Source organism: Ochotona curzoniae, unplaced genomic scaffold, assembly GCF_017591425.1.
Source record: "Ochotona curzoniae isolate NIBS_2020 unplaced genomic scaffold, NIBS_Ocur_1.0 contig_3332, whole genome shotgun sequence".
Lineage (NCBI taxonomy): Eukaryota > Metazoa > Chordata > Mammalia > Lagomorpha > Ochotonidae > Ochotona > Ochotona curzoniae.
This window is the reverse complement of record NW_024465816.1, coordinates 7,027,109-7,055,057: the sequence shown is the minus strand read 5'-3', so window position 1 is coordinate 7,055,057 and position 27,949 is coordinate 7,027,109. Positions and strand designations below refer to the sequence as shown.

The window sequence follows — 27,949 nt, the reverse complement described above, 5'->3', positions numbered from 1 at the left end:
ACGTTTTTGTCTTTAGCTTTTCTTTCATTACGCAGGCTCACATATGCACTTTAAATTTTTTTTCCTTTACACCTCTTTTTAAAAGCATTTATTTATTTGAAAAACAGCTACAGAGAGAGAGAGAGCTCTTTTCCATCTGTTGGTTCGTTGCCCAAATTGTGGCAACAGCCAGGGCTAGATCAGGGTGAAGAAGGGACCAGAAGCTTCTTTGAGATGTCCCTTGGGGAAGCAGAGGCCCAACGACTTGGGCCATCTTCCTCTTTAGCAGGGAGCTGGAGTACAAGTAGAGTACTGGGGACATGAACCAGTGCCCACAGGGGGTGCTAGTGCTGCACATGGAGGTTTAACCTACTGTATCACAGCTCCAGCCCCTCCTTTACATTTTAAAAACAAAGAAGAACAACAACAAAAACTGATTAGAGAGACAGCTCCAAAATCCTGCAGTGTCCAGGGCTGGGCTAGAACTGCAACCAACAGCTGGGAACACAATGGAGTACTCCCATGTAGGTGACAGGGTCTCAGTACTCACTGCTACCTCCCAGAGTGGGTTAGCAGGGTGCTAGAATCGGGAGCAGAGACAAGGACTGAGTCCAAGGGTTCTGATTTGGAATGTGTTCATTACCAGGCCCAGGGCCCACTTCTATGTTCTGTTCCTCACACAGCAGAGAGATGGTCAGTAGGGATCACCCTTGGCTTGGAGACAAGTCCTCCCAGGGAGACTCACACTGAAGGCCTCCACTGCCAGCCTCTGGTGCAGTCACACGGGACCAGGGACTGTCCCCAGAGTGACTTGGCCCTTAACCCCCCATTCTCTGCATCATATTCTCCCCTTCTAGAATGGCACTGTCACTTCCCTTGTCTGCCTGGTAGAATTGTACACTTTTATGAATCACTGAATTCTGGGTACATATCGACTAAGTGTGCATCTTCTTTGAATCCTTGTCCAGGTTTCTAGGCAAAACTCCTTTGTCTGCCTTCTGTATTCCTATAGCATCTCTCTGACATGATAGAGGGCACTCGAGAAAAATGATGGAAAATGGGATTAGGAGAACAATGTGGTGCAGAAAGTCTTGAAGCCCATCAATGGTTTTTTCGTAGTAATTTTCCATGACTTTTTGAAGACACTCAGATAGATGTGACTAGTTGTGTAATTGTTAGTTGTTTCTCTCTGGAGACTTTTGAGCGTTGGGGGTATGTACTGCTGTGCTGTATGCAGCCCGCTACCCATGGGTGTGGACTCCATGTCTCTGGCTTCAACCAACCACAGCCTGACTAAGTGTGGTTAAACCGATGATGCTTATGTCCATACTGAACGTGCTAAGGTCTTTTTTGATGTCATTAATCCCAAAGCAGTATCCTCTCACAAATATTTATGTAGTGTTTACATTATATTAGGCATAATAAGTAATCCAGAGATGACTTAAAATATGAGATATAGCAATATGTTGTAGTTCTGTGCAGAACTATACTATCTTCTATGAAGAGCCTGCATACACATGGATTTTGTATGTATGGGGTGGCACGGGTCCTGGAACCAGTGCCCTCTGGTACCATGATCAATGAGTGCAATCTTTGGTTGTTTTTGTCAGTTTCCCGTAATGCTCGGTATATTCAGTGTCGTGTTCTCCGGCGCCATTGAGCTGGACCTGAATGATGGAAGGGTCCCAAGGTCTCAGGATGCATACTCACGTGAAGCAGTCCATCCTGGCTGGGGAGAGGGGAAAAGTACGTGTGAGGAGGAAGTTCTACATTGCAGCGTTTCTAGAGAGTAAAAATTCAGTAGATATAGTGATGCCAAGTCAATCTTGATCATTCCTTATTGTAAAATTCTCTGCGAAACAGTTTGATAGGCTTTTCTTAAAGAAGAAATCATTGTGTATTCAAGATGGGTATTCTGTTGGGTAGTTGTCAGCATGTATAAGCACTAACTGTACCCCCAGGGCACCGATCTTATAGTTTGATGTAATGTTTGATTTCTTTAGAAGCTTTAATCTTTCTTTACCTGCAGGTCCTTTGATTGCTTTGAAAGTATTCTTTGTGCATATGTTTATACTGCTTAATTAAGACAAAATGCAGAGTAAGCAGTTTGTGTTGTTAATTCCTCTGCTCAGGAGCCGGGAAACACTGCTTCCCCCGATGTATTCCCTGGGTTCTCAGGATGCTATTCGCATCTGGCAGCAGTCTCAGTGGAAAAACACTGAAAAACAAAGGTCCTTGTCCAGGATGCAAATTCCCAGAATGCTCAGGTGGCATGATGTTCTGGCTGAACCTATTATTGCGTAGAGGCAAAGGCAGAGCTCAGAAGGACAGGGCGACTTTCCGGGGATACGTGACTGGGCTGCGACACGGCCTGCCTGTACCGGATTCTCTGCCATATTGTGGTCTTGAGTTCCTAGCCTCTTCCACTTTACATCATCAGCCTCAGATCATATACTTGGCATCATATTTGGAGTATGTCTGCTTTGTATTCAGTCTTGTCACGATGGCTTGCTTGTTAAACTACTCAGTAATTTCTCTTTTCATCTTTGGATATTGAGAGATTTTTGTGTCAGATTTGTGAAGCTTTGCATCTTGGAAAGTGATGTAATAGATTATGGTTCAATCTGCTGTACACAGGCTCATGTTGTCTTTGTTTGCATCTTAACTAGTGGTTGAGAAGCTTTGAGTTTGTTCTGTTTTCTTTCAGGATATGCTTTCTTATTCTGATGGGAGTGAAGTCTTTTCTTAAAAATCCACCTCTCTTTGAGAGAGAGCTAGCCCTGACCTGCTGGTTCACACCCCGAGGCTGAGCCAGCCCCATAGGAGGAGCTACAGACTCAGTCAAGGTCTCCCAGCTGGGTGGCAGGAATCCAGTCAGTTGAACCATCCCCTGAGTCTTCTCCCACCATCTGCAATAGTAGGAATCTGGAGTCAGGGGCTGTGACTTGGAACTGAACCCAGATGCTCCAGTGTGGGACAATGGTGCCATAACCTCTAGGCTGAATGCCTGCACTGGAGACCAAGTGTCAAAAAGAGCAACATATTGTATGAGGTCATGCCTCCTGAGTAATGTTGTGCAGCACTGAGCTGTTTCAACTTATAGGACGCAAAGGCCATGGCTGAAGATTCTTTGGCCTGTTTCTGTGCGATTTGAGTCAGAATTAGTAACGAATATAGGTTAGTGAATGATCTAAGCCTCAAGGTATATACACATAGATTTGTTATGGATTTGCTTGTTTTAAGGCAATCTGTTTATAAGTTTTATGCAAATTTTGAACAACTATACAAGGAGAGACTTCAGGTGTTAGTCTTGCTTCTTACTACGTTCTTCATGTGTACTTATTTGACTTCCTGATTTAGGTAAAATACCTGTTTTCTGACAAGACTGGGACTCTTACATGCAATATCATGAACTTCAAGAAGTGCAGCATTGCTGGAGTGACCTATGGGTACGTGTGTGTATTTGCTGAACATTCCACTTGTATGCTTCTAGTAAAGCAAGGCCATTTTTAACTAGTCAGATATCTTGAGTTTCAGCACTTCCAAAGGAGTTACAGAGTTACTGCTGAGCGTGCATAAACCGTAATAGAGCCCAAATGAAAATTTATAAACGAAGTGTTCATTCCTGCACATACTGACTTAGTGAACGATTCCAGGGTGTGTGTAAATCTCTCTGTCTTACTGGGGTTTTGATCACAGACTGGTGACCATCCCGTTTTCCCTTCCTGACAGCCATTTCCCGGAGCTGGCGAGGGAGCCGTCCTCTGATGACTTCTGGTAAGACACTTCCGCTTCTTGACGCATTAGCACGAAAACTCTCAGATTAGCATTTCTCACCTCAATATTTTTATAGAGAGACTAAAGTGGTTTATGTGTTATCTGAATAATTACCAGAATAAATTCAAACACAAGTTCAGCTTTGAAAGTCCACGCTGTAAAGCTTTTTACAAAAATAACCTGCTCTTGGTTCCGATGCGTCATTTCCCTGAGGCAGCCAGCTTGGACTTCAGGAGTTTAGTTTTTACTTCAGTGTTTCAAAAATCATATGCTTAGGCTCATTTACAATGTGTAGCAATTTACAATTGCTGGAATTCCTGCTGTGGAAAAACAAGGTTTCTCATCTTAAATTTTTCTATGTATCGTCAGCCTTTGAAATTTAAACTAGAAGCTTATGTGTAGATTTGTTTTTCTTCAATGTGTTGGGGATTCAATGCATGACTCATGGGCCATTTCTCTCTGAATGTGTTCCCTTTTGCACTCCTCATACTATTTGATAATTTCTGCTCCTCCAGTTAGACAGATCGCCACCCTCCTGATTGAATCCTCACTTTGTTAACTTCCTATCCCATTTTGCACGTTTTTAGTTTCATTTTCTGACCTTATTTGGCTCGATTTTTTTAATCCTTCAAGTGGAGTTTCTCATTCTTAGTTTCAAAAATATCTCTTGAGCTTGCCTGTGCTTTGTCTGTCTTCTCTGCTCTGTCCCCCTGTGCCCACACACCAGTTCCTTACCAATCCCTAGATTTCATTTCTCAACTTCGCTTTATAGACTTTGTTTGAAGGCCTGATAAAATTGTTGACTGTGTTCCCATATTTTTAAAAAATTATTTTTGTATGATATATATGTAATAGGAGAATTTTAAAAGAAGTTTTAGTTTCACAGTCAAATTAAGATGTGGCGTAGGATTCCCGTATCAATCCTGTCTTGCCCTCCTCTGCTTCCTCTCCCATTACTCCCATTATTAAGCAGAGGGATACACTTGTTACAGAGGGTGAGATGTGCTCAGAACCACACAAAATCGGTAGTTTTCATCAGGTCCACTCTTGTGTTGTGCTGTCCACTAGTAGACTCGTGTTAATACTTATCCCCTGCCCTAAAAATGTGTCGATAGTTTTGGTTTAGGCAAGTGTTATTCAAGGTGCTGTAGACCGTCATGGGTAGGCTTTGGAGATGGACATGAATTGTCATCTTCCTTGGGCAAATACCAAAGAGCTTGGTAGCTGGATTGTGTGGTACGATTATATTTAGTTTTATAAAGAACCTTCTAAATGTCTTCCAAAGTGATCTTCCATCAGCAGTGAATGATGGCTAGTCTTGTTCCACATCCCCACCGGCATTTGGTGTTCTGAATTTTGCTCATTCTAATAGTGTGTGGTGACGTCTCATTGTAATGAACATTTTCATGATGGCGTGTGATGCTGAAGATATTCTCATATGATTTTTTTAAACATCTGCATATCTCCTTTGGTGAGAGTCTTTTAAGGGGTTTTGATTCAGTTTTTTCAATTATGTTGCTTGTTTTCTGTGTAACTTTTTTTTTTTAAAAAAACAAGATTTATATACATGTTTGAAAGTCAGTTACAGAAAGGAAGGTAAATAGAGATTGATTTTATTTTAAAGATTTATTTATTTTTATTGCAAAGTCAGATATATATAGGGAAAGGAGAGACAGAGAGAAATACCTTCTGTCCAATGATTCACTCTCCAACGTGAGTGCAACGGCCAGTGCTGAACCAATCCGAAGCCAGGAGTTCTTCCAGGTCTCCCATGCAAGTGCAGGGTCCCAAGGCTTTGGGCCATCCTCGACTGTTTTCCCAGGCCACAAGCAGGGACCTGGTTGGGAAGCAGGGCTGCTGGGATTAGAACCGGCACCCACATGGGATCCCAGTGCGTTCAAGGTGAGGACTTTAGCCACTAGGTCATGGCGCCGGGCCTGAGAGAGAATGATTCTGTCTAGTGGTTTGCAAAGGCTAGGACTGGGCTAGACTGAATCCACGAACCTGGAACCCCATCTGTGTCTCCCTCCTGGGTGGGAGAGGCCTGTGTGCTTGGGCCCTGCTTTTGCAGATACATTCGCCGGAGGCTAGACTGGAAGTGAGGTGGCTGGGCCTTGATCTGCTGCTCAGAACAATGCCAGATTGTAGACAGGTGGCTTCACGTGCTGTACTACAACCACGGCTCCATTCTTTTATTTTCTCATTGTTGAGTTTTAGGGTTTCTTTGGGTAGTGGTCCTTTATTGGACTGTATTATGTAACTATTTTCTATGACTTTGTGTCCTGTTTTCTTATGCTCTTGACAGCGTCTTTCATAGAAGTTTTAAATTTCAACAAAGCCCAGTTTATTTGTGGAACTTTGCTGTAGCTAACAATCTCTGTCGTATTCAAGGTTATGCCAGCGTTCTCTCGTGTTTCCCCCTAGAGAGTTTATGTTTTGGTGTTTCTCATTTGTGTGTTGGATCCATTTTGAGTGATTTTTTTGTTGTTGTTCAAGGTGTGCACCCTGTGTCTAGAGCCACATGTTTTGCACATTAAGTGTTGTCCTAGCTCCATTTGTTGAGAAGATTATCTTTGCTGCACTGTATTTATGGTTTTTGCTCCCTGACTACATTTACTTTTAATGTCTGGGGTCTCTTTTTGATCTGTCTGTTATACCCTGTCTTAATTCCTGTAGCTTTACAGTAAGCCTTCAAGTTCCAAGGTGTCAGTCCTCCAGCTTTATTCTCTCTTTCAATATTGTGTTGATTGTTCTGTGTCTTTTGCTTCTCTGTCTATACTCTAGAACCAGTCTGTCAGTCCTGCCAAATAACTTAGGGGATTTTTATGGAGATTATGTGAAATTTATAGGTCAAGTTGGAAAGAACATCCAATTAAATTTTTTTATTTATTTAAAAATGCACAGAAAAAATTTAGAAGACATACATATGCAGAAAGAGAGAGGAAACTGGAAAGGGGGAGAGAAGGATGGAAGGAGAGAGAGAGAGGGAGGCAGGGAAGGGTAGAGAGAGAGGGACTGATGCTTCATGAACTGGTTCATTCCTCCAAATGCGTACGTTCATATGATGAGTGGGGCTGCCCAAGCTGAAGCCAGGCAGCTGGGAGCTCATCTGGCATCAGCCACGTGGCTAGCAGGGATCAAGTACTTGCGCTCTCACCTGCTGCCTCCAGCGTATGCGCTAGCAGGAAGCTGGAATTTGAAGCAGAGCCAGGCCTTGAACCCAGGCACCTAGATGTGGGATACAGGTCTTTTGGCTTCTGTGCCAAATGCCTGCTCCTGATGTCCCATTTTAACTATTTTATAAGTGTATAATTTACTCACACTGATAAAATGCTTCATGACCATTTCCACTATTTGTTCCCAGAGCTTGTTTTTCTGAAAACTTGTGTCTTTAAGCAGTATTTCCTTACTACCTCCAGCACTTGATAACAACATTCAACTTGCTCTGTATGTGGTTTTTATCATAAGCACCTAATATTAGCAGAACCATATAGTATTTTTTTTTTCTGGCTTTTCTCTTCTTTACTTAGCATGATATCGCCAAGGCTTATCCATGTTGTAGCTGATATCAGAACTTCTTTTTAGGGTGAGCAGTGTTCGATTGTGTGTCTATAACACACTGTATTTCTGTTCTCTGTTGATGAGCGTTTGGGTTGCCTTTGCCATTGGTTCCTGGGAATAGCTCCTGCTATGAATGTTGGTGTACAAGAATATGTGTGAATTCCTTCTCTCAAGTCTTTCTCTTCTGCACCTAGGGGTGGAATTGCTGGATAACATGACGATTCCAGGCTTAGCATTCCTAGGAACCATGAAATCATTCCTCACAGCAACTGCCTCATTTTGTATTCCTACCAGTAACATACGAAGTTCACGTTTCTCTGCGTCACTGCTTCCTCACCAGCACTTATCACACTTGGATTTTAGTTCCCTTTTTTTTTTTTTTTCTTTTTAAATAACCATCCTAACAGGTTTGGAGTTTTCTTACAATGAGTGTCGTCTGCTCCTACTTTGAAACCTATGTCCTAACAGAACTGCATGGTGGGGCTGTCTCTGAAAATCAGAGCAGGGTAGGTTGTGGACGCGGGCACACACACACACACACACACACACACACACACACACACACAGCGTGTTGCCATCTGCTGATTCTTTCCCTGCGTGCTCACAACAGCCAGGGGTGGGCCAGGCCAAAGCTGGGAGCCTGAAGCTCCATCCCGTGTGTGTGGCAGGTGCTCAAGTACTTGAGCCATCTCCTGCTGTCTCCCTGACTTAGCAGGAAGCTGGAATCAGAAGCAGAGCTGGGATTAGAACTCACACATTCTTGCTGATTTGGGATGTAGGTGTACTCAGTGGCATCTGAGTACAATCTGAGCCAAATGCCTGCCCCTACGGGAAGGTTCTTGCAGGCCGAGTCTTGCTCAAGTCTTCGCTTTCCATCTTCTACATTCTGTGGCTCATGAGTGTCTCAAGCTGTCTTTTCCCCAGCCTTCACAGGGTAGCAGCTTGCATGTCAGGCGCTCTCCTTTGCAGCTCTTGGTTGCCATGTTCTCTGCTATGCTGTATTCTGATCTCTGTTCAGATTCGGGTTGGCATCCCCAGTGTTGTTTCTTTTTCTACTGTCTGAAAGAAAGTGTTTCAGGAGAGAATGGAGAGAGATCAGTGTACTTAGCCCAGTACGTGTGATTCAGTGTAGTAGCACACAGCTGGCATGTAAAACTTCTTTTCTTGTAGTTATATTTTGAAAACATTTCTTTATACATTTAAGATGGAGATAAGAGATAGAAGATGGACAGATAGATGGTGTGTGAGAGCGATCCCACCTGCTGGTTCATTTCCCAAAAGCCCATGATAGCTGGCATCAAGGGCAGGACCTCGCAGCTCAATGCAGGCCTCCTGTGTGGGTGGGAGGAACCCCATTCCTTTGCCCAGGGCACTCTGAAGTAGCATGCAGGTGTCCTAACGGCTAGACCAGACACATGTCCTGGTCATTGTGGGCGTTCGGAGAGTGAAGCAGCAGGTGAGGTCCTATTCTGTCTCACTTGCTATTTCAGATAAATAAAAAATTGAAAAATGAGTTTAGTAGATCTCAGTGGGCTTTCCAGGTAGGGTTCTTCCTGAAGCAGATCACTACCAGGTCTTAAGATGGAAATTTCTGAACTGATTAGATATTTTTAATTCTCTTTTTTTCTAGTCATATGCCACCACACCCTAGTGACTCCTGTGATTTTAATGATCCCCGACTATTGAAGAACATTGAAGATCACCATGTAAGTCCGGATTTTTCTTCAAAGACACTAGACAGCTGATGGTGTACTTTGTTCTCCTCTGTTGTTCAGTTATTTTTAATTAACACAAATTACTTGTATAAATGTAGGGAATGCGGAGGTCTGTACACAGTGGTTTCAGAACGAAATTGGGATGATTAACCTACAGTGTATGATTTGTGTTTTGGAGCCCAAGGTGAGCTGCAGTATTAATTTCCTGCTGCGGGTATTTTGGGGATTTTTTTTTCAGAGATTAGTTTGTTTATATGTTTAAAAGGCATAGTTACAGATAGAGAGAGGGAGAGAGGCAGAGATGTTCCACGTGCTGGTGCACTCCCCAGTGGCCACAGTGGCTGCAGCTGAGCTGCTCCGATGGCAGCAGCTTCTTCCGGGTGGTGCACGAGCCTAAACACTCGTGCTGCAGTCCCAGGCCATAACCTGCAGCACCCATGACTTAAACCAGTGCCCATGTGGGCTACTGACGCGGCAGGCCAGCCCCAGTGGAAGGTCTTTTTCAATACTAAATTATCCTGTTTTCTATAAAATACGGTGAACACATTTCATGTGTTTTCACAGTGCAGACTTAGGAGCGCATTGATACTTCCTGCTCTGCTCACCTGGTCTGCGTGCCAGTGACCCACAGCCTTCCTGCTTTCTTTTTTTAAACAGTTCTTTTACGATGATGTCATTTCAGCTGGCTTCATGAATCATAGGCTTAACACTCCATTAGATAAAGAATTCAGCAAATAGCAAATAGAAAATAAAGGCCACTCATCCTCAACTTTACCAAAAATATAATCAAATTTCAAAATGTCAGTTTTGCTCATAAATAGTACATTTTTTGTAATCTGTATTTTAGGTACCACAGGGAAAATATATGGTAATTTCTTTTTGGGACTGGCTCATTTCACTAAGAATAATAGTTTCCTCTTGATTCCATGTTATTGCAAAACACAACTTTTCATTCTTTTTTAATGGCTGAGTCATATTCTAAATTGTAGTATACAACATTTTCTTTATCCAGTCATCAGTGGGTGGACATCTGGGTTGCTTCCATACCTTGGCTGTAAACTGCTGTAAACATGGGAATACAGATGTCTGTGACATGTGCTGATTGCCTCTGGTTCGGGTCGGTTTCTCGGAGTGGGATGGCTGGGTTACATGGTAGATCTGTTTTCAGTTTCCTGTGGAATAGTCAGACTTCCTTCCAGAATGCGTGTGCTGGGCTACATTCTCACCAATCATGTATTAGAGTTCCTTTCGCCTGATCCTTGTCAGCGTTTCCTTCTTCTATATGTGAACATCTCATTTTCCTAGAACCATTTTTGAAGAGACTGTCCTCTCACCAGGGACCGATTTTAGTTTATTTGTCAAAAATTAGTTGGTTGTAGATATGTGGGTTGATTTTGGGGTTTTGTATTCTGTACCAGTGGTCTACATGTCTATTTCTGTGCCAGTTACAGGCTGTTTTGATTATGACTGCCCTGTAGCCTGGGATTGTGATGCCTCTGGCTTTGTTTCTCGTTTTAAAGATCACTTTGCCTATTTTAGCATCATTTTTTCCAGGTCTAGCGTCCTTGCTCTTTGGCTTGAGATATCACTGAATTTGTAAATTGCTTTGGATAGTATGGACACTGTGATGATATCAGTTCTCCCAACCCACTAAACTGAACAATTCTTCTGTTTTTGTGTCTTATTTTATGTTTTTCTTTAATGTCTTATAATTTTCGTTGTAAAGATCTTTCACATCCTGGGATAGATTTATTCCAAGATGTTTGATGTTTTGTGTAGCTTGATAGGAGAGTTTTATAAGATACAGTTATCTAGGTGGACAGTTTTTTTTTTTCTTCTAGAACTTGGACCTTGTGTTGCTTTTTTTAGCGTATAAAGTTTCTGATGTAACATCTGCTCTAAGTGTTGAAGATTTTCTGTCATGCATATTTCAGAAACTTTATGTCTGACTTTGGACAGTTTGACGATACTTGCCCCTGTGTGACATCTGTAAAATTTTTGGCACTCTTGAATCCAACTGAGATCATCTTGACCTGGGCTACTTTGTTAATTAAGCCCTTTGATATTTAACATCCAACTCCACTGTAGGTTTTGGTCAGAGGCTCCAGCCATTTTCTCTGTGGAGAAGGGTGGTTGGATTCAATGTAGTCGGTGTATGTTTGCAAGCAGTTTAAATACAGGCCCTATGAGGTCACACGCTCATTTTGCCAAAATGTGGTTGGGGAGAAGGAAGATTTGCTCGAGGGCTTCAGGCTGTGGCTGCCCTGTATTCTTATCTACATTGTCTTGGGATCATAGACTAAAATGAAAGCATTTGACCCAAGAAGACCTTGTTTCCCTCCCAAAGGAGTATTTCCATCTGCCTCGGAGCTTTCTTTTTTCCTAGATCATCATTTCTGACTCTCTGGGTCCTTTAGAACTGCCTTAAGCTTTCTGTGGGCCGATAGCCAGGATGGAATTTGGCTCTTAGTCAAAGAATCAACCTATGGAAAATTTCAAAGGACAGTTCATGTGATCCCTTGATTACATTGCTAAGCAGTGACTTTGTGGGATACATTCCCCAAGATTTGCCAAGGAGTAAGGGATATCTTTCTTTCGAATCATTATGCCTAGGAATTTTGAGCTTGAGCCTTCCAGAAAAAATTCATTCATTCTATCTGTGTCTACATGTAGGTGTATGGATATGTCTCTTTGTGTTATTCAGATAACATAGAAAACAGACTAGAAGTAACCAAGGTGTGTGTAGAAAAGAGAATGGAGAGTCCGTGTTTAGTGGATACAGAGTTTGGGGATGATAAGTTCTGGGTAGTGGTGATGGGAATACAGCATAAATATAGATTTTATGCTGCTGAATTCTACATGTATAAGTGTATAAGATAATAGCACATGTATAGTTTGCCAAAGTTAAAAATCTTAAACATTTGAAAAGGTACATGCACACACAATTCTACACATACATACCCACATATTTTATTCTTGAGCTTCAGGTTAATTTGTCTATTTCCCCTGATTTAATAAAGAATTCTGCATTAAGTAAAGTTCCAAAGGTAGGGTAATTAGGTTTTGATAATTTAAAAATCTTCATTAATTTTGTCTGGTTTGACATTTAAGGCAGAAACTGAAAGCCAAGAATTCCACTCAGGTTTCCCCTGTGGGAGGCAGGGACCCCAAGAACTGGGCCATCATCTGTCTGCTGCCTTCCCAGATGCTTTAGCGGGATATTGGATCAGAGGCAGATCAGCCAGGACTCTGACTTACACAGGTTAACTTTGCATCACCATGCCCACCCTGACTAATATGCCTGAGATATTAGCCCGTGTGGATAGATAATAGCTGAAGAAGCGTATCTGTTAGAATGGAGGCGAGTGTAGCTATTGGCCTTGAGAACCAAGGATAGTCCATTGAAACTCAGAGAGCTGTTGAGTGGTCATTACAATTTTTATAAAAAGCAGGAAATAAAATGCCTCATATGGTTATTAAAGACATGTAATTCATGGATTAAAAAGGGTAACCATTTAGTGCAGTGACTAGGGCTCCACTGGGAAGATTTCTGTATCTCGCTCTCCCTACCACTCTTCATTTAAAAAAAATTAAAATAAATTTAAACAATATTGTTTAAAACAGGAAAATTTCTCAGACCAATTAAATTTACAAGTTTAGCTAAGCAAAAGGCATCCCCCAAACTGGGGTGGTGTCTGAGAACTGCAACTAGCAACAGATCTGACAGCATTTGTAGAAAATGTAGGTGAAACAGGAAAGATGTTAACTAACTACACCTCAATCAACCAACCAATCAGTTATAGCTTAACTAGTTAATTGGCTGTGACTTGGCCACTCAGTTGGCCGTAGCACATCCTGTCTGCAGTTGGAACGTGACTGTGATTCAGCTCTGTAGAGGCTCTGTCGGTGTTGTAGGCAGGATCCCTGTCAAAAGCCGTGGAATCCAGCAAATTTTATTGAATCCCATGCGTCATATATGGAAGTCACTGGAAACTTTTAAGCAAATAAAAAGTTGGTAAGTTTAATGGATTGGAAGAATTAATATCAAAATGTGCACAACATTCAAAGCAGTTTATAAATTCAGTGTTATCTCAATCAAAATATCAACAATATTCTTTTCCAACATAGAAAAACATGATGCTAAAATACATATGGAAGCATAAGAGACTCCAAATAACTATGGCAATCTTTAAAAAAAAAAAAAAGATTTATTTTATTGATAAAGCAGAGTTACAGAGAGAAGGAGAGACAGAGAGAAAGATCTTCCATCTGTTGGTTCACTCTCCAAATGGATGCAGTGGCTAGAGCTGAGCTGATCAGGAGCCAGAATCTTCCAGGTCTTTCCAAAGCTTTGGGCCGTCCTCGACTGCTTTCCCAGGCCACAGGTGGGGAGCAGGATGGGAAGTGGGGCAGCCGGGATTAGAACCAGTGCTTGCAAGTGGCAGATTTAGCCCTTGAGCCATCACTGCCTCAGTGATAGCATTTAAAGAGGTGCCGTGCCAGTGTTGCCTGAACCCTCTCAAATCTTGCCCTGAGCTGGACTTTCCTTCATGCCTAGCCATTGTGGCGGACAGCGTGAGATTCTTCAGAAAGCTGAAAGTGATCCCCGCATGTGACCCAACCATCCCACTCCTTGGAACTTACCCCATCAAAATAAAGGCAGCTTGTGAAAGAGTTGTCTGCAACCTCATGTTTACAGTGGCCTGACTCACAGTGGCTGCAGTGTGGAGTCAATCCAGCTATCTACCAACTGTTGACAGGACATATAAAAATGTGGTAGATATTCACTATGGAATACTATTCAGTCCTTTGAAGAACAAAACCCTGTCTCTGACAGCAAAATGAATGCCACTGGAAACCATTTAGCTTAGTAAAAGAAGCCAGTTCCCAAAGACAAATATCACATAGTTTCCTGATCTGTTGTAAGTATTACACAGAGTAGAAAAAGCGTGATGTAAAAGTGAAGCTGGCAGTTTGGTATTTTAATGTTATTGGCAGTGCTTTTTTTATACTCCTGAGTAACAGCGTTTTTTCTATTTACTATTTGTTGAATTCTTTACCCAGTGGAAGAGTAAGCCTGTGATTGCAAAATAAACTGAAAGTCTGTCATTGTAAAATCTAAAATTAAAAATGAAGAAGGGAGATTAGGATGGGAAGCACCACTCTGCTATTAAATCTGTGTGCATGAAATGTGTGAAATTTATTCACCTTATAGGAATAAAATAATTGAAAAAAGGATTTTAAGGCCTTAGGTGGGAAAATAGTATTGAGAGCCCATTTCCCCATTAGTTATAAATGTGATTTGTTTCTCAGTTAAAATTGTAGTTTTTTTTTTTCAGTTGGGATAGGAGAAATTGTTTAGATACATATCTAAGGCAATTTGTGTTTTCACTGCTTTTTCATAGTGGAAGGTGAGGAATATCTGCTTCCTCCCAGGTACGCAAAGAAAAGTTAGAGATCAGACACGCTGTAGAATAAATCCTTGGATGGAGAACTGCAGAGCTGAAGTACATTGGTGAGGGACTGGCTGGTTTTTGTCAGGGAGAGTCTTGTCTTTGCTGTGATGGGATGCCCACAGCAGCAAGGGTCAGCCTCACTAGCCCGCATGGATCTACAGAGTGGGGAGACAGCTCGTGAGAGCCGAAAGGCAGGAGCCTCTTGGAGGTCCCCTGACTGCGTGAGCCAGTGTGTGGGAGCCACATCCCCAGACAGGGGGAATGACGCACTTCTCAGGTGAAGCAGCTGTGGCCCTGAAGGCCAGGGGGTGAGTTAGGAGGAAGAGCACCTGCTGTGAGCAGGTGCAGGATGGAGGGACCTGGAAAGGATACGCTTCGTTTGAGGAACTAAAGGAGGTGGGGCAGAAAGGGGCACAGGTGGAGCCCAGCTTAGCCTCTGGAGCCTGTTGGAATGGCAAGAAGAATCCAGCACTGGACTTGAAGCAGGTGCTGCCTTGGAGCTGATTCTGACGCATGCCACAGGATTGCTCCCAACAGGCTAACTCGGTCTCCTGTTTGCAGCCCACAGCCCCTTGCATCCAGGAGTTCCTCACCCTGCTGGCTGTGTGTCACACCGTGGTTCCTGAGAAGGATGGAGACAACATCATCTACCAGGCCTCCTCCCCAGGTGAGGCTTCTTGCCAGATGTACCCTGCCAGCTCCTTCCCTGGATAACTTGGTGTCTGTAGTTACGGGTGGAAGAAGCGGTGGTGCAAACTGCCTTATGGGAGGTCCCTGTCTCTGACCTCTCACGATGGTTACAGATGCTAAAACCATAGAGAGCAGGTGCTGGGCCCTTCGGACTTGTCAGGTAGCACTGCCTTGGCAGGTAGAGGCCCTGGGCCATGTTACCTTTCCCAGCAGAAGTTAGTACAACCCAGTTCTCTCAAGAGAGAATCCCATTAGTGTCTGTTCATCCTTATGCCTCCTGGGCTTGCTGGGTGCTAGGGTAAGGGGCTTCATATTGGAGCAGCCACTCTGTGCACTCCCTGGTGCTCTGAATGGTTCCGTGACTAAGACCTGCCTCATTCCAGGGGATATTAGGTTGATTAGAGTGAGCTTGATCCTAAAGAGAGAACACCAGGAATGTGGATCACTGGTATGTTGAGTTAGCCTTAGACCTGGGTCCTCCCATTTCAGGGCTCTAGAGTTAGGAAGAGTCAGTGTTCTGTACCCCAAGTTTTCATTCCGGTGTCTAAGTGCAGTGGGTCTCGTTAATTACCAGAGAGGGATGAGTCAATCCCCACCCCCTCCTTGTTCACAGACGAAGCTGCGCTGGTGAAAGGAGCTAAGAAGCTGGGCTTTGTCTTCACCGGCAGGACACCATACTCTGTCATTATAGAGGCGGTAAGCAACCCACCTTCTGCACCCTGACTGGGGGCTGGAAGTGGTCACATGGTGTGTCTGCTGTAAACATGGGAACCGAGCCTCTGTTCTCTTTTGAACTTATTGGAAGGCCGTGGCAGTTCTGTGATCAGCTTAGCTTAGGCCTGCTGCTTTGCACTGCAGCAGTAGGTTCTTGTGCAGTGGCTTCCCCACAGGTATCCCATAGCTGATGGGAAATCATTTATAGCTGAGAGCTTCACAGGCCTCCTGCCTGCTCTGTGGAAGCTTGGAGAACAAGCTCAAAGCCCTCTCATCTCTGCGGGCAGCTTGCATCGCTCTGTGGCCTCAGCGCCATCTCCTCCTCCTTCTTGCCCAGGGAGCCCTCCCAACCCAACTGGGCTTGTCTCTTCTCTGCTTGGAGAGAGAGACGTTACAGTTCTAAATCTCTTCTCTCCATCTGCGGATTCTCCCCTCCGCCCCTTGGTCAAGAGGTTATGTAGTTTCTGATTTTTCTCGCCTTGGAAGCGCAGCTGGCCTCAGGTTCTGGTGGATCTGTGTAGCTTGTCGGCCATCTCTGGGAAGTGGCCACACCAGCCAATCGCTAGGACGCCACCTATGTACAGGAAAATGAGATGCTTCTGCCAGAGGGGGGAGCTCTGACCCCACCAAACTGGAGCACCGTGAAATGCATCTGCTGTGTGTGTGTGTTGATGAATGCCAGACAGTTGCTTTGAGATTTTCCATACTTAGCAACTCAGGTGAGAATCTCTTTTTTCTTTTCTTTTTTTTTTTTTTTTAGATGGGACAGGAGCAGACATTTGGAATCCTTAATGTTCTGGAATTTTCTAGGTATGTTTTGTCTTTTCTACACTTGAAACAAAATACTTGGGTGTATTTAATAGCTTCACCAGAGTGTGTGTGATTCTGTGGGATGACTGAATATGGTCAGTCCTCTAGCCTTAAACATAGGGAACTGATCTCTGCAAACCCGCTTCTCCCTGGAATTTGTGACTTTCATTAAAGATGATGAAGTAGATTGCTTTTTATCCTCCCACCTCCTGCTCTTTCCTCCGCTCTGCAGAGTCTGGCAGTGTTGCCTCAGCAGCCATAGACGTGTCTGCATAGCTTGGAGCGTGTGATGAGGGCATTATTTTCATTGGTGTTTCCCTGGTCCCGTGAGGTCATGCTTCCAGCACCGTCAGGTACTCCGCTGTGAGAAGCCTGGCAGATGAGGACAGGTGCCCTGAACTCGTCCCATCGGAGGTCTGCTCTAACCAGGGCAGTTGTCTCATATGTATTTGGATGCATCCTTGCCTTCTGCAGTTTCTTTCATTTAAGACCTGGGAATATTTGCTGGATTCTTTTGTTCTCCTGGAACATTCGTGGTCTGTTATAAGGGAACAGCTTAATGTTTTATTTCCTTCCTTGTTTCTAATGGGGAACTGTCAATGCCAGAGCAAGATTCAGCTGCTGCCTCAGAAGCGTCTCTTCCTGTTGCTGAAAGTCAGGGGATTTGCAATGACTTTTGGGAAACGATTCCCAAATTGCTTGCTTTCTTGGCCTTGTAAGCTGTTTGATGAAAGTCAGAGTCGTATCCTTTTAAAGAAAATAGTTTCCAGCCCTAGTCCTGCGTGTTAGGATTGCAGGCTTGAGCCCCTGGGGTTAAATATTCAGTGGGAGAAATAGGGGACTGCTGGGGACAGTAGCACTTGCAGGGTGCGGGAGGGAGGCAGTGTTCCTGTGGGTGGTGGCAGGTGTTCCTGTTGGTCAGCATCTCTCTGGACCTGTTTGGTACCTCTTCTTTGTTGGAAACTGTTTTGGCTCTGTGTTAACTGAGGTCAGTAGTTGATTGATGAAACAGAAGGGGGAAAAGGAGTTAGGCAAGAACAGTCCACTGTGGATGAAGATGTAAGGTTCTATTTTTCAAGCTGTAGAAGAGTAAACAGATCATGTGCAGTTGCAATTTCTGTTCCATTGACTCGTCTTTTTCCTGATGCCACTTCATGTTGAAAATAGTTCTTTGAAGCTTTTGATGGTAATTATGCTTTACACATTGGGAACTGTTGAGAAACTGAAATGCAGGTTAACCTTACTAAGAGGATTCAATTACCAGACAGCCGAGAGAGAGTGGAAAACTTAATAGGGAAGTACCGTGGACCAGGGTGCTGAAAATGTCCCCAACTCTTATGTTAGTTCAGCGGGAGTCACCCAGCAGAAAGGCCACAGGAGTTGAGATGAAATGGCAGCAAAGGCATGGATTGGCGTAATGGAAGAAGAGGGAGGGTAATTTCCTGTGTGCTTGAAGCCTGGGGAAAATGAGGAGGTTGCACAAGGTGAGGCTCCAGAGGGAGATGTAAAGAAAGAGAAAGAGGGAATTTATAGGTAACCAGGGAGTCACTGAAGCTCAGTGAGTGCAGGTGGGTCATGGTGAGGGATTTGTGAGGAGAGCAGAGCGAAACACTACTCAGAACGAGGAGGTGTTTAAGTGATGTATGTTTTAAAGTTATTGTAAAAGTTCTACTCTACTATGACTGGGTTGTTAACAGTCGGGTTCATGTTTTGAGCTGTCAAATGGGCATTCCAGAGTATTGTCAAAGTTAATTTGATGTACTTTGCAGCGCAATACTATTGCAAATAGCTGCGCTAGTGCTTACTTTATGGCTGGGAAAGAAAGAGATTGACATCTACTAGATACAAGTGAAAAAAGTGGGTTCATGATGAACATCCTCTTTAGAGGAAAAGTAAGGGGAAAGGAGCTTGACTGCGCTAGGGACTGTTCCTTTTGTTTTGAGAGTGTTTGGTCACAGGACCTGAGACCTCGAAAGCAGATCAGTGACAAGGTTTTTTTTTGTTTGTTTTTGTTTTTGCTTTTTTTTTTTTTTTAACCTGCACAGTGACAGAAAAAGGATGTCGGTGATTGTTCGAACTCCTTCAGGACAACTTCGACTCTACTGTAAAGGGGCTGTGAGTATCAGTAAAGTATGCAATGCCGCAGGGTGTTCTGGGAGCCGCTTGGTTCCCTGGCAGCCTCTGCTCTCTGCTGCCCTTACCCCTGCTGGAGCGTCTGTCCAAGGGTGGAAGGCACTTGCAGGTTCACTCAAGATACTGAAGTTCCAGGCTGCCTGACTGAAGATGGCTGGCACAAAGCTCGCTTTGTGGGTTGGCTTCAGAAAGTAACTTTCTGTGTCACGTGAGATCCTCAGAGTGTGAGTTTCCATTGCACTCTTACCACTCTGTGTGATGACTGCGAAGACAATTTGTGTAGACTCAGGATAATCTTTTAGTACGCTGGTCTGTGAGCGCAGTTTGAAACATTTGTGGAAAGACAGAATGAAAAAGTTGTAAAACGCTTGGAGATCCACTCATGGGATTTTTCTTACTATAAGTTTTCCGACAACCTTGGAAGAGTGATGCGTTGCTTTTCTAGCAGTCATTCTTCTCAGGGTCACGGTGTGATGCTTCTCACAGAGAGCTAGGGTGTAGGGCCCGCGGAAGGACTCACGGCCCAGTTAGTACTGCCCATCCTAGATGGGGTCCTGGGTCAGGCTCTGTCCTGTTTCCCACCTGGTAACCAAAGCTGCATGTGTTATCAAGTGTTACTGATTATGAATTGTACTTACCCTGTTAAATTATGTGCTTATGTATTAAGGAACAGAAATATTTATTTTGTGAGACCATGTCAAAAATAGGAACCTATATGAAGATCAGTGATTTATGGAAGATATTGCTAATCTTCACCAGTTGTAGGAATAAGAGTGGTTTCATTTGAGTATACTCTGACTGGGGATTTTAAAAATGAGTAATGCCTGGGAATTCTAATGACATTATTTCAGGACCCATGAAAGAATTCTGTGCTTATAGAAACAATAATTTAAATTCAGGTCACCTGGGTTATATACTCACATTATATTCCTTTTTAAACTCTGTTTATTTGGCATTATGCTCTAAGTACCACAGCAAGTGAAAGGAGTGGAGTGAGGCAGTAGAGAGGGAAGACTGGATATACAATGGTGGAAGTCTGAAAATGTTGCAAAGTCTATTTTATCTTCATGGGATGGAATTCTCTGCAAACCTGGTCTCCTTTAAGCCAGACTAGATTTCTTAAAAAATATTTTTCAGTGACCTGAAACTATGCAATTTATAATATGTGAGAGGTTTCCCAAAACCTCATGGAAAAGGCACATTAGGAAGATGCACTGAAATTTGCATTTGAATCAGTATTTTTACTGTCTTTTTGAAGTCCCCCCTATTCAATTCATTGTTCAAGAGGGAGAATCCTTATCCAGTCCCCTAGTCCCGATTGTCAGACTTGGAGACCATCAAGAGGCAATAAGCTGCCTTCACCTGTGTGCGTCCCAGCTTCTGCATTGTACCCTCTCTGCTTTGGGGCACGCCCCCTGCCACCAGTGTCAGCAGGTGTGATTGCACGTGAGTCAGTTGGGATGTGCTTTTTACCGTTCCCACTCACATACATGCATGCATGTGGGGTATGAGCTTTTGCAGGTTTGCATGGGTATTATAATTGGGATATCGGAGTCCCTGATTGTTGCTTTGGCTCCTAGGATTCTCCCCAGTGGGTTTTGGTTTGGCTTTGAAAATACATACCAGGTTTTTGGTTCTGTTGGACACATTCATATCCAATTTGTTTTCCAAAAACTCCTGCCTGAACCTGGCCAAGAACTGTATTCCTACCTGCCCACTCAAGTGTTCTCATATTGATAAACACCAACCAAACAAAGCTGTTATTATTAACAACCTCCCTGGAAGGTTTCCTTAAGGTCTCACCAGTCATGCTGTTTCCTATCTTATAGGATAATGTAATTTTTGAGAGACTTTCAAAAGACTCAAAATACATGGAGGAAACCTTATGTCATCTGGAATATTTTGCTACAGAAGGTAAGTGAAGTTTGAAAATATTTCTTGGGCCCGTTGCAGTTAACTTTTAAGTGTGTTTGGGTAGAGAGTCCTGGTCTGAATAGGCTGGCCTTTTTGTGCAGTAGGACAGCTTGTTTTGTAGGAATGTATTCTTTAGGTGCCCTGCCCGAGTCTCATCCCGTCTCCACCCTCTGTCTGTGGCACTGATGAAATGAACAGTACAGTCTGAACTCAGTGACCTGTATGTGGCTCTGCTAAGTCATCACAGTAGTGCAGAGGGGAAAGGCAGAGACTCACAGCAGAGGAATCGTCTGCCAACCAGCATCTCAGAGGAGTCATGTGGTCGAACCTCCACGCCTCACCTGTTAGCCTTCTCATAGGGTTATGGCTTATCACCGACTGGAAATAATATAGTGATCCCCTCCTGAGCAGCAAAGGCTTCATATACCACGGATGTCACATGTTGTCTGAGTACAGGTGATGATAGCTGAGTCTGTTGTTGGTGCTGATTGGTGCTTTCTTGCCATGGGGTGTTCTTAAGGCTATTCTTGAATGCACACGAAAGCGTGCTTACACACACACACGCACTTGAGTATAGCTGCTTGAGTGTGGCTGCTTTCAGGCAATAGCACATGGGGTTTTTACTGATTTCTGGAACCAAACTTCCTGCCTCTTCTACTTGCTGACACCTGCTTGACTACGCAAGTGCCCGTGGATCGTGCATAACTCCTCTACCTCTCTGTTGTGTTGAATTCATTCTTAGAATTCTTGTTTACACAGAAGTTTGTAGAAGACATTCTTCATTAGAAAGCAAAATGGTTTTAAAATGTCTCTATGTAGAGTGTGAATACTGGGGTGATGGCAAAAAGCATTTGGTTTCTCTCATTTTTCGAGCATGCTGATATAAAAGGGAAATGCATGCTACCTCCCGAGGTGAGTATACTACTCATGCACACCCACTTTCCAGGCTTGCGGACTCTGTGCGTGGCTTACGCTGACCTCTCTGAGAACGAGTACGAGGAATGGCTGAAAGTCTACCAGGAAGCCAGCACCATACTGAAGGACAGAGCTCAACGCCTGGAAGAGTGCTATGAGATCATTGAGAAGGTGACTGCACTGTATACGGTCTTTACATACTCAGTGAAGGACTTCGCCACCTATTGAACCAAATCTTTAGCCAGGAGTCCTTTTACTGTAGAGTGATCTGTTTTCTTGTGTCTTCATGAAACATTAGTTTTAAATCATTTCTTTCTTTGCTCTCGGAAGCTCTTAGTTTTCATTGGTCATCCACCCTCAGCTCGTATTAATGATGTCTTAATAGATAAACAGCATCGGTGACTTGCAGGGATTGCCTGGCATTAAGCCTGATAAGATTATCACACTGTTATATGTGCAATGAAAATATTGTGCAGGCTAGTTAGAAATGATACACACTAAGAAATTTCACAGCTAGCTTATTCTAATGATCTTCAAGCTTCATTATAGCTGCTCCCTCTTGTTTATCTTTATTTTTTACTGTTATGCTTTTTAGTGTATCTGAAGGCATTGAGTAGCTTTCTGTGTACTAGACTCCTTTAAATCAGTGGTCTGGGTTTTCAGCATTTTTTTTTCCTGTTTCTTTTTTTTTTTTTAAAGATTTATTTTTATTTTTATTGGAAAGGTGGATATACAGAGAGGAGAGACAGAGAGGAAGATCTTCCGTCCGATGATTCACTCCCCAAGTGAGCGCAACGGTCGATGCTATACCGATCTGAAGCCAGGAGCCTCTTCCGGGTCTCCCACGCGGGTGCAGGGTCCCAAAGCTTTGGGCTGTCCTCGACTGCTTTCCCAAGCCACAGGCAGGGAGCTGGAAGGGAAGCGGGGCCGCCGGGATAGAACTGGTGCCCATATGAGATCCCGGGTGTGCAAGGCGAGGACCTTAACCACTGCACCACTGCGCCGGGCCCTTTTTCCTGTTTCTTATGAGCAGATACTGGCCATCCATTTTCTAGTTTCTGTGGCTGTTCACTTTTCCCCATCATCTATTGTTTTTTTTCAACTTCTCTTTTTCTTTTATGTTCTCAGCATTGACATTGCAGTCGAATTTTGATAAGAGAAAGACTGAATCTAAGCCTTCATTTGCCTTGCTTTAGTGGTATTTAAGGAGAAAAAGACCCTGAGTCAAGTTACTTTCAACAAAATTTACTTAAGCAAACAAGATTCTAGAACAGAGCAAGCAGGCCTGACTAAGGATGATTCTGAATACCCTACTCCACAACATTTGCAGGATGTATTTACAGCCAGGGTACAGGAAATGAGTGCGGAAGCAGCTTCATCGGCTAGTGTCAGCATCTGCCTTATGAGGTTCTGTTTGGGCCGCTCTCAGGCCTTCACTGTCTGGAAGTTCAGCATCTGCACTGGACTGAGACTCAGTTACTTGGTTACAACAGCATCCTTCATTTGGATTATAGTTCAGTTGCACATTAAGATAAAGAACTGTTTGCTATGTACACAGGCCGCTATGGACTCAACTTTATCAGCTAAGCATGGAAACATGGCTATACCAAAGTAAATTTAATAATGGAAGCATCCAAAATGTCTTCCAGACTAATTATTGTAAAAGTCATCAAATGGGTGACATGCCCATGTTGTGGTGTCAGGCCTGGGTTGGAAACTCAGGAGCTAGCTGTTTTCCCACACAGCATGCAGGCTGTCGTGCAGAGGCTGTGGAATCTGCCAGGTCAGCAGGAAGAATGCAGACAGCCAGGGCGACTGCACTTGCATGCCTGCCCTTAGTCCCAGCTGACCCATCCTGGGCCTGGAAGTGGATGACCAGGGGGCAGCCTTGTACTTGGATGCTTTCCTTTTTAACTGTTCAATTCTCAGACCCGTAAGTCCCTTCTCATCTTCCAGGTAAGTGGTTCCTCTAGAACCGGTTCTCTTGTGTTGAATAAAGCACAGTGCTTAACGTGGCGGCTAAAGGGAGGCAGACTCACAAAGTCGCCAAGCTCTGGAGCACTTGTCACACACTCTACTGGCCTGTGATTTTCTAACATGCCTATATGTCACGACATGAATGGCTGGTGCTGGGTTGCCCGCCTGTGTGTAGTAGTCGTAACATGAGAAATCATTGGACAGCCCTACGCCAAAATGTATTAGTCAACTACAAACCCAGGGATAATGTGGAGGAAATAAAATAACCATTTTAGGATGCTATCAATGCCTTTCTGTTGTTGGTATTTTGTTGCTCATGCTGCACTTCAGAATGAATCCACCACTGATTGAAGTTATTTTTCATTCTAGAATTTACTGTTACTTGGAGCCACAGCCATAGAAGACCGTCTTCAGGCTGGGGTGCCAGAAACTATAGCAACTTTACTGAAGGCAGAAATTAAAATATGGGTGTTGACAGGAGACAAACAAGAAACTGCAATTAATATTGGTAAGTAATTTAAAAAAATTATTTGCTGATGTTGGCTTTTGTAAAGTGTTTTGGAGGTAGCTTGGGAGGTTGCCTGAGGTTTTCTCAAATGCAATGCCAGATGATGTATTTTTTAGAACTCTTCATTTAGAAAGCTGAGAAAAGTTTACTGATGTCCAGTGAAGATAGTCTTATGGGCACACCCAGCTATTCTTTTTTTTTAAATATTAATTTATTTTTATGACAAAGTCAGACAAACAGAGAGGAGGAGAAATAGAGAGGAAGGTCTTCTGTCTGATGATTCTCTCCCCCAGTGAGTGCAACGGCTGGTGCTGTGCTGATCCCAAGCCAGCAGCCAGGAACTTCCTCTAGGTCTCCCAAAGCATTAGGCCATCCTTGACTGCTTTCCCAGGCCACAAGCAGGGAGCAGGATGGGAAGTGGAGCTGCCAGGATTAGAACTGGTGCCCGTATGGGATCCTGGTGTGTTCAACGCAAGGACTTTAGCTGCTTGGCCACACCGTCGGTCCCTGCTCCCACCTGTTCTAAACCTTAAAACTGTACTGTTGTAACAATATGGGGGGAAACATTGACAGGGGAAGTGGGGATGAAATAGAAATCCCTGTGCCTAAGGAACAGTATCATGAAAAATGAAATAGCAAAAACCAAAAACCTATCTCATCTGTCTGGAAAGAAACACACTTAAATAGAAATCAAGATTTGATGTTATGGCTTTTCTACTGTTATCTTCACAATATGTAAGTCTAACAGACTAAGAGAACATGTTTTCACTGAAAAATATACAACATTATTTTATATACAACCATTGTACTTTTTATCATTTTATTAATAAATGGTACATTTTTATTCCTAAAGTCCTGGTAGTTTTTCTTTTCCCCAAATTGGCTGGCAGTCTCCTTGCTAAATATTATGGGAATGGCATTGAACAGTGGTGTTCATTGGTGTTGGCATTGTGATGTAGCATGTTAAGCTGTTATGTGTAACACCAGCATCCCATTTGGGCTTTAGTTTCAGTCCCAGCTGCCCAACCTCTGATCTGTCTTTGTACAAATGCGCTGTGGAGAGAGAGAGAGAGAGTTTTTCTAGAGTTAAATAAGTGTATTTTTAAAATCAATAAAGCATAACATGTTTGCCTACGAGCATTATTTGTTTGCAATTGTGTATGAATCGGTGTGATCGTTTCCCATACAAATTTGATCTAAAACACCTGGTGTTAATCCATGGCCTTGTTGTTGATGTTAACTGTTGCCAAAGAGTGCTTGCCTAAAATTTCGGTGATGTGCTCTCTGCCCTTTAAGAGTGGTAGGAAGAATGGGCAGCCTCTTAGGTTAAAGCTGAACTGTCATGATGTCATGATCGCCTTCCTTGGTCAGCCACACCTTGAGCATCCTGATGACCTGATGACCTGTGCGTGCTGCTTGTCACAGACTTCCTTCCGCGCTTTGCTCGCTGCTGCTGGAAGCTGACAGCACACAGGTGGCAAAGTGTGTCACGCCCCCACACGTGCTGTCAGCTACCTCACCTTGCCCTCAGGAGCAGGAGCACATAAGGCTTTTTTCTTTTTCCTGTGAGCCTATCACAGTCTAGCTAAGTTTAGAATCAATACAAGGGAAAGGCAAGAACTGGATATCAACACAGAAATTCCAAATTATTTCTTAGAGAGAATGTTTTATTTGCATGTAACAAGGCTGCCCCAAGGCTTGCATTGATACCTAGATAGCGGTCCTTTTAAAATTTGTGATTGTATTATTTTATATTCTTCCCAGAGAAGGAATGACCATGTGTTTAGTGTTGGCACTGGAACTACTCACATCTGTTAGGTACTTTTTTTTTCTTTAATACGAAATGTTTATTCTTTAATAAACTTTTAGAAATATTTACATTTATTCATTATTTTACTTATTTGAAAAAGCAGAGCCAGTGAGTTCCCCTAATACAACAGCTGAGGCCAGGCCAGGTCAAAGGCAGGAGACCAAATTTCGGTGTCCCACAGGGGTGGCAGGAACCCAGATCCATAAGCCCTTGCTTGCTGCCTCCCAGGATGGGTACCGGCAGGAAGCTGGAACAGCAGGAGCAGGGGACTCAGTCCCAGGAACTCTGATGTGAAATGCACAAGCCCCAAGACGCACCTTCATCTCCTCCCTAAAAGCCTGCCTCTTTAGATATTTCTTTTTTTTATTATTATTATTTTATGATACAGTTTTATAGACTTTGGGATTTCCTTTCCCCACCCCAAAGTTCCCCCTACCAACTGATTGGCCCCATATTATTTTAATAGTGTAGTCCTTCATAAACAGTCCCAAATCACAAGTCAGAAGTCCATCATTCTGCTACTCAGTGTGTCCTGACATTGTAGGCATGGACAGTGGCAGAGAGTCCAGCATCCGATCGTCAAATTATACGTAACAGTTTCATTGGGTCCCCATGTTCGATTTGGAAGTAGAGATGTGCATACTACATGTATCTTCACATCTGGATATGATAGTCCTTATTACACAGTTACTATATATCCCCTTCAAAGAAAAGTTATAAGACAAATCAGTAACAGAGAGAAAAATAGAGAATTTACAACATGAAGTTAAATAACATGCTGCTGACTATCTCGTGTGTCACTGAAAAAATGAAAAAGAAAATTTAAAAAATTTCTTGAAGAAAACAATGCTACTGTATGACCTATGTGTCAGTGAAGAAGTTAAAAAAAATAACTTTTTTGAAGAAATGAAACTAAAAACTAAACCAATATCAAAACTGTATTGAGAGAGACATTTGTAACATCAGGTGCTTACAAAAATTACAGTACCTCAGGCTATCTAATGCAAGGACTTACTAAAAAAAGTGAACAGGAAGCAAGAAATGCTAAAAAGTCACAGCAAAAATAAATGGAATTGAAACTAAAAGAACTACAATTTGCAACAAGAGAGTCACTTTTTTTTCTTTGCTGTTTCTGTTTTTACTTTTTTTAATTTCACTATATTATTCTCTTTCTTTAGAAAATCAAATATGGAAATAGTAAAAAGGATCTGAACAATGCAATTGATGAGGTTGATTTAGTAGGCACAATTTAAATGCAGATATATTTAAAAAGATAAATCCCTCTTTTCAAAAGCTCGTGGCAGCAGTTCGAAAGAACCGCTTTTAAGGTGAGGAAAACAAACTTTAGCCAGATTAGCAAAGAAAAGCAAGAGAGAAAAACTGAGTGAAATTAGAGATGAAAAAGAAAACATCCTAAGAAATTAATAAGGTGATCTCTTCTTGCTGGATGGGTCCTTTGATCATTATGTGGTGTCCTTCTTCTCTGTTAATATTTTTTCATGTCAAAGTCTATATAATGTGATAAAGAAATGGTTACACCAGCTTGTTTTTTCTTTCCATTAGCCTGGACTATTTTTTTTCCATCCTTTCACTTTCAGTTTCCGTATATCTTTGTTGGTGAGATGTGTTTCCTGTAGGCAAGATAGATGGGTTTTATTTATTGGTTCAGGCTGCTAATCTAAGATGCATGGCTGATGAATTTTTTTAAAGGTTTATTTATTTTTGCTGGAAAGGCAGATATACGGAGAGAAGGAGAGACACAGGAAAGTTCTTCTGTCTGCCAGTTTACTCGCTGAGTGGCTGTGTTGGCCAGAGATGAGCTGATTCAAAGCCGGTAGCCAGGAACTTCTGGGTCTCACATGCAGGTGCAGAATTCCAAGGCTTTGGGCTGTTCTCCCATTTCCTCAATGTCTTCATCAGTTAACTCTAAAGTTGACACAGGTTTTTGTTCCTTTGCAGGGGAGGCATCAGTAATAATAGTTGTACTTCT

The 27,949-nt window shown here is 42.9% G+C and overlaps 1 protein-coding gene across 2 annotated transcripts in view; it reads left to right on the top strand.

Annotated features, from left to right (window-relative positions):
* The window catches only part of LOC121156258 (phospholipid-transporting ATPase IB), a 584,459-nt gene that overhangs the window by 155,828 nt on the left and 400,682 nt on the right, over window positions 1–27,949 (top strand). For both annotated transcript variants that reach the window (XM_040979868.1, XM_040979869.1), the window contains exons 14-23: window positions 3,340–3,428; window positions 3,712–3,756; window positions 8,948–9,023; window positions 15,050–15,155; window positions 15,792–15,874; window positions 16,653–16,702; window positions 18,748–18,817; window positions 20,665–20,749; window positions 21,696–21,835; window positions 24,011–24,149. In XM_040979868.1, the coding sequence (XP_040835802.1) occupies window positions 3,340–3,428; window positions 3,712–3,756; window positions 8,948–9,023; window positions 15,050–15,155; window positions 15,792–15,874; window positions 16,653–16,702; window positions 18,748–18,817; window positions 20,665–20,749; window positions 21,696–21,835; window positions 24,011–24,149 (883 nt within the window). The remainder of the gene's footprint in view (window positions 1–3,339; window positions 3,429–3,711; window positions 3,757–8,947; window positions 9,024–15,049; window positions 15,156–15,791; window positions 15,875–16,652; window positions 16,703–18,747; window positions 18,818–20,664; window positions 20,750–21,695; window positions 21,836–24,010; window positions 24,150–27,949) is intronic.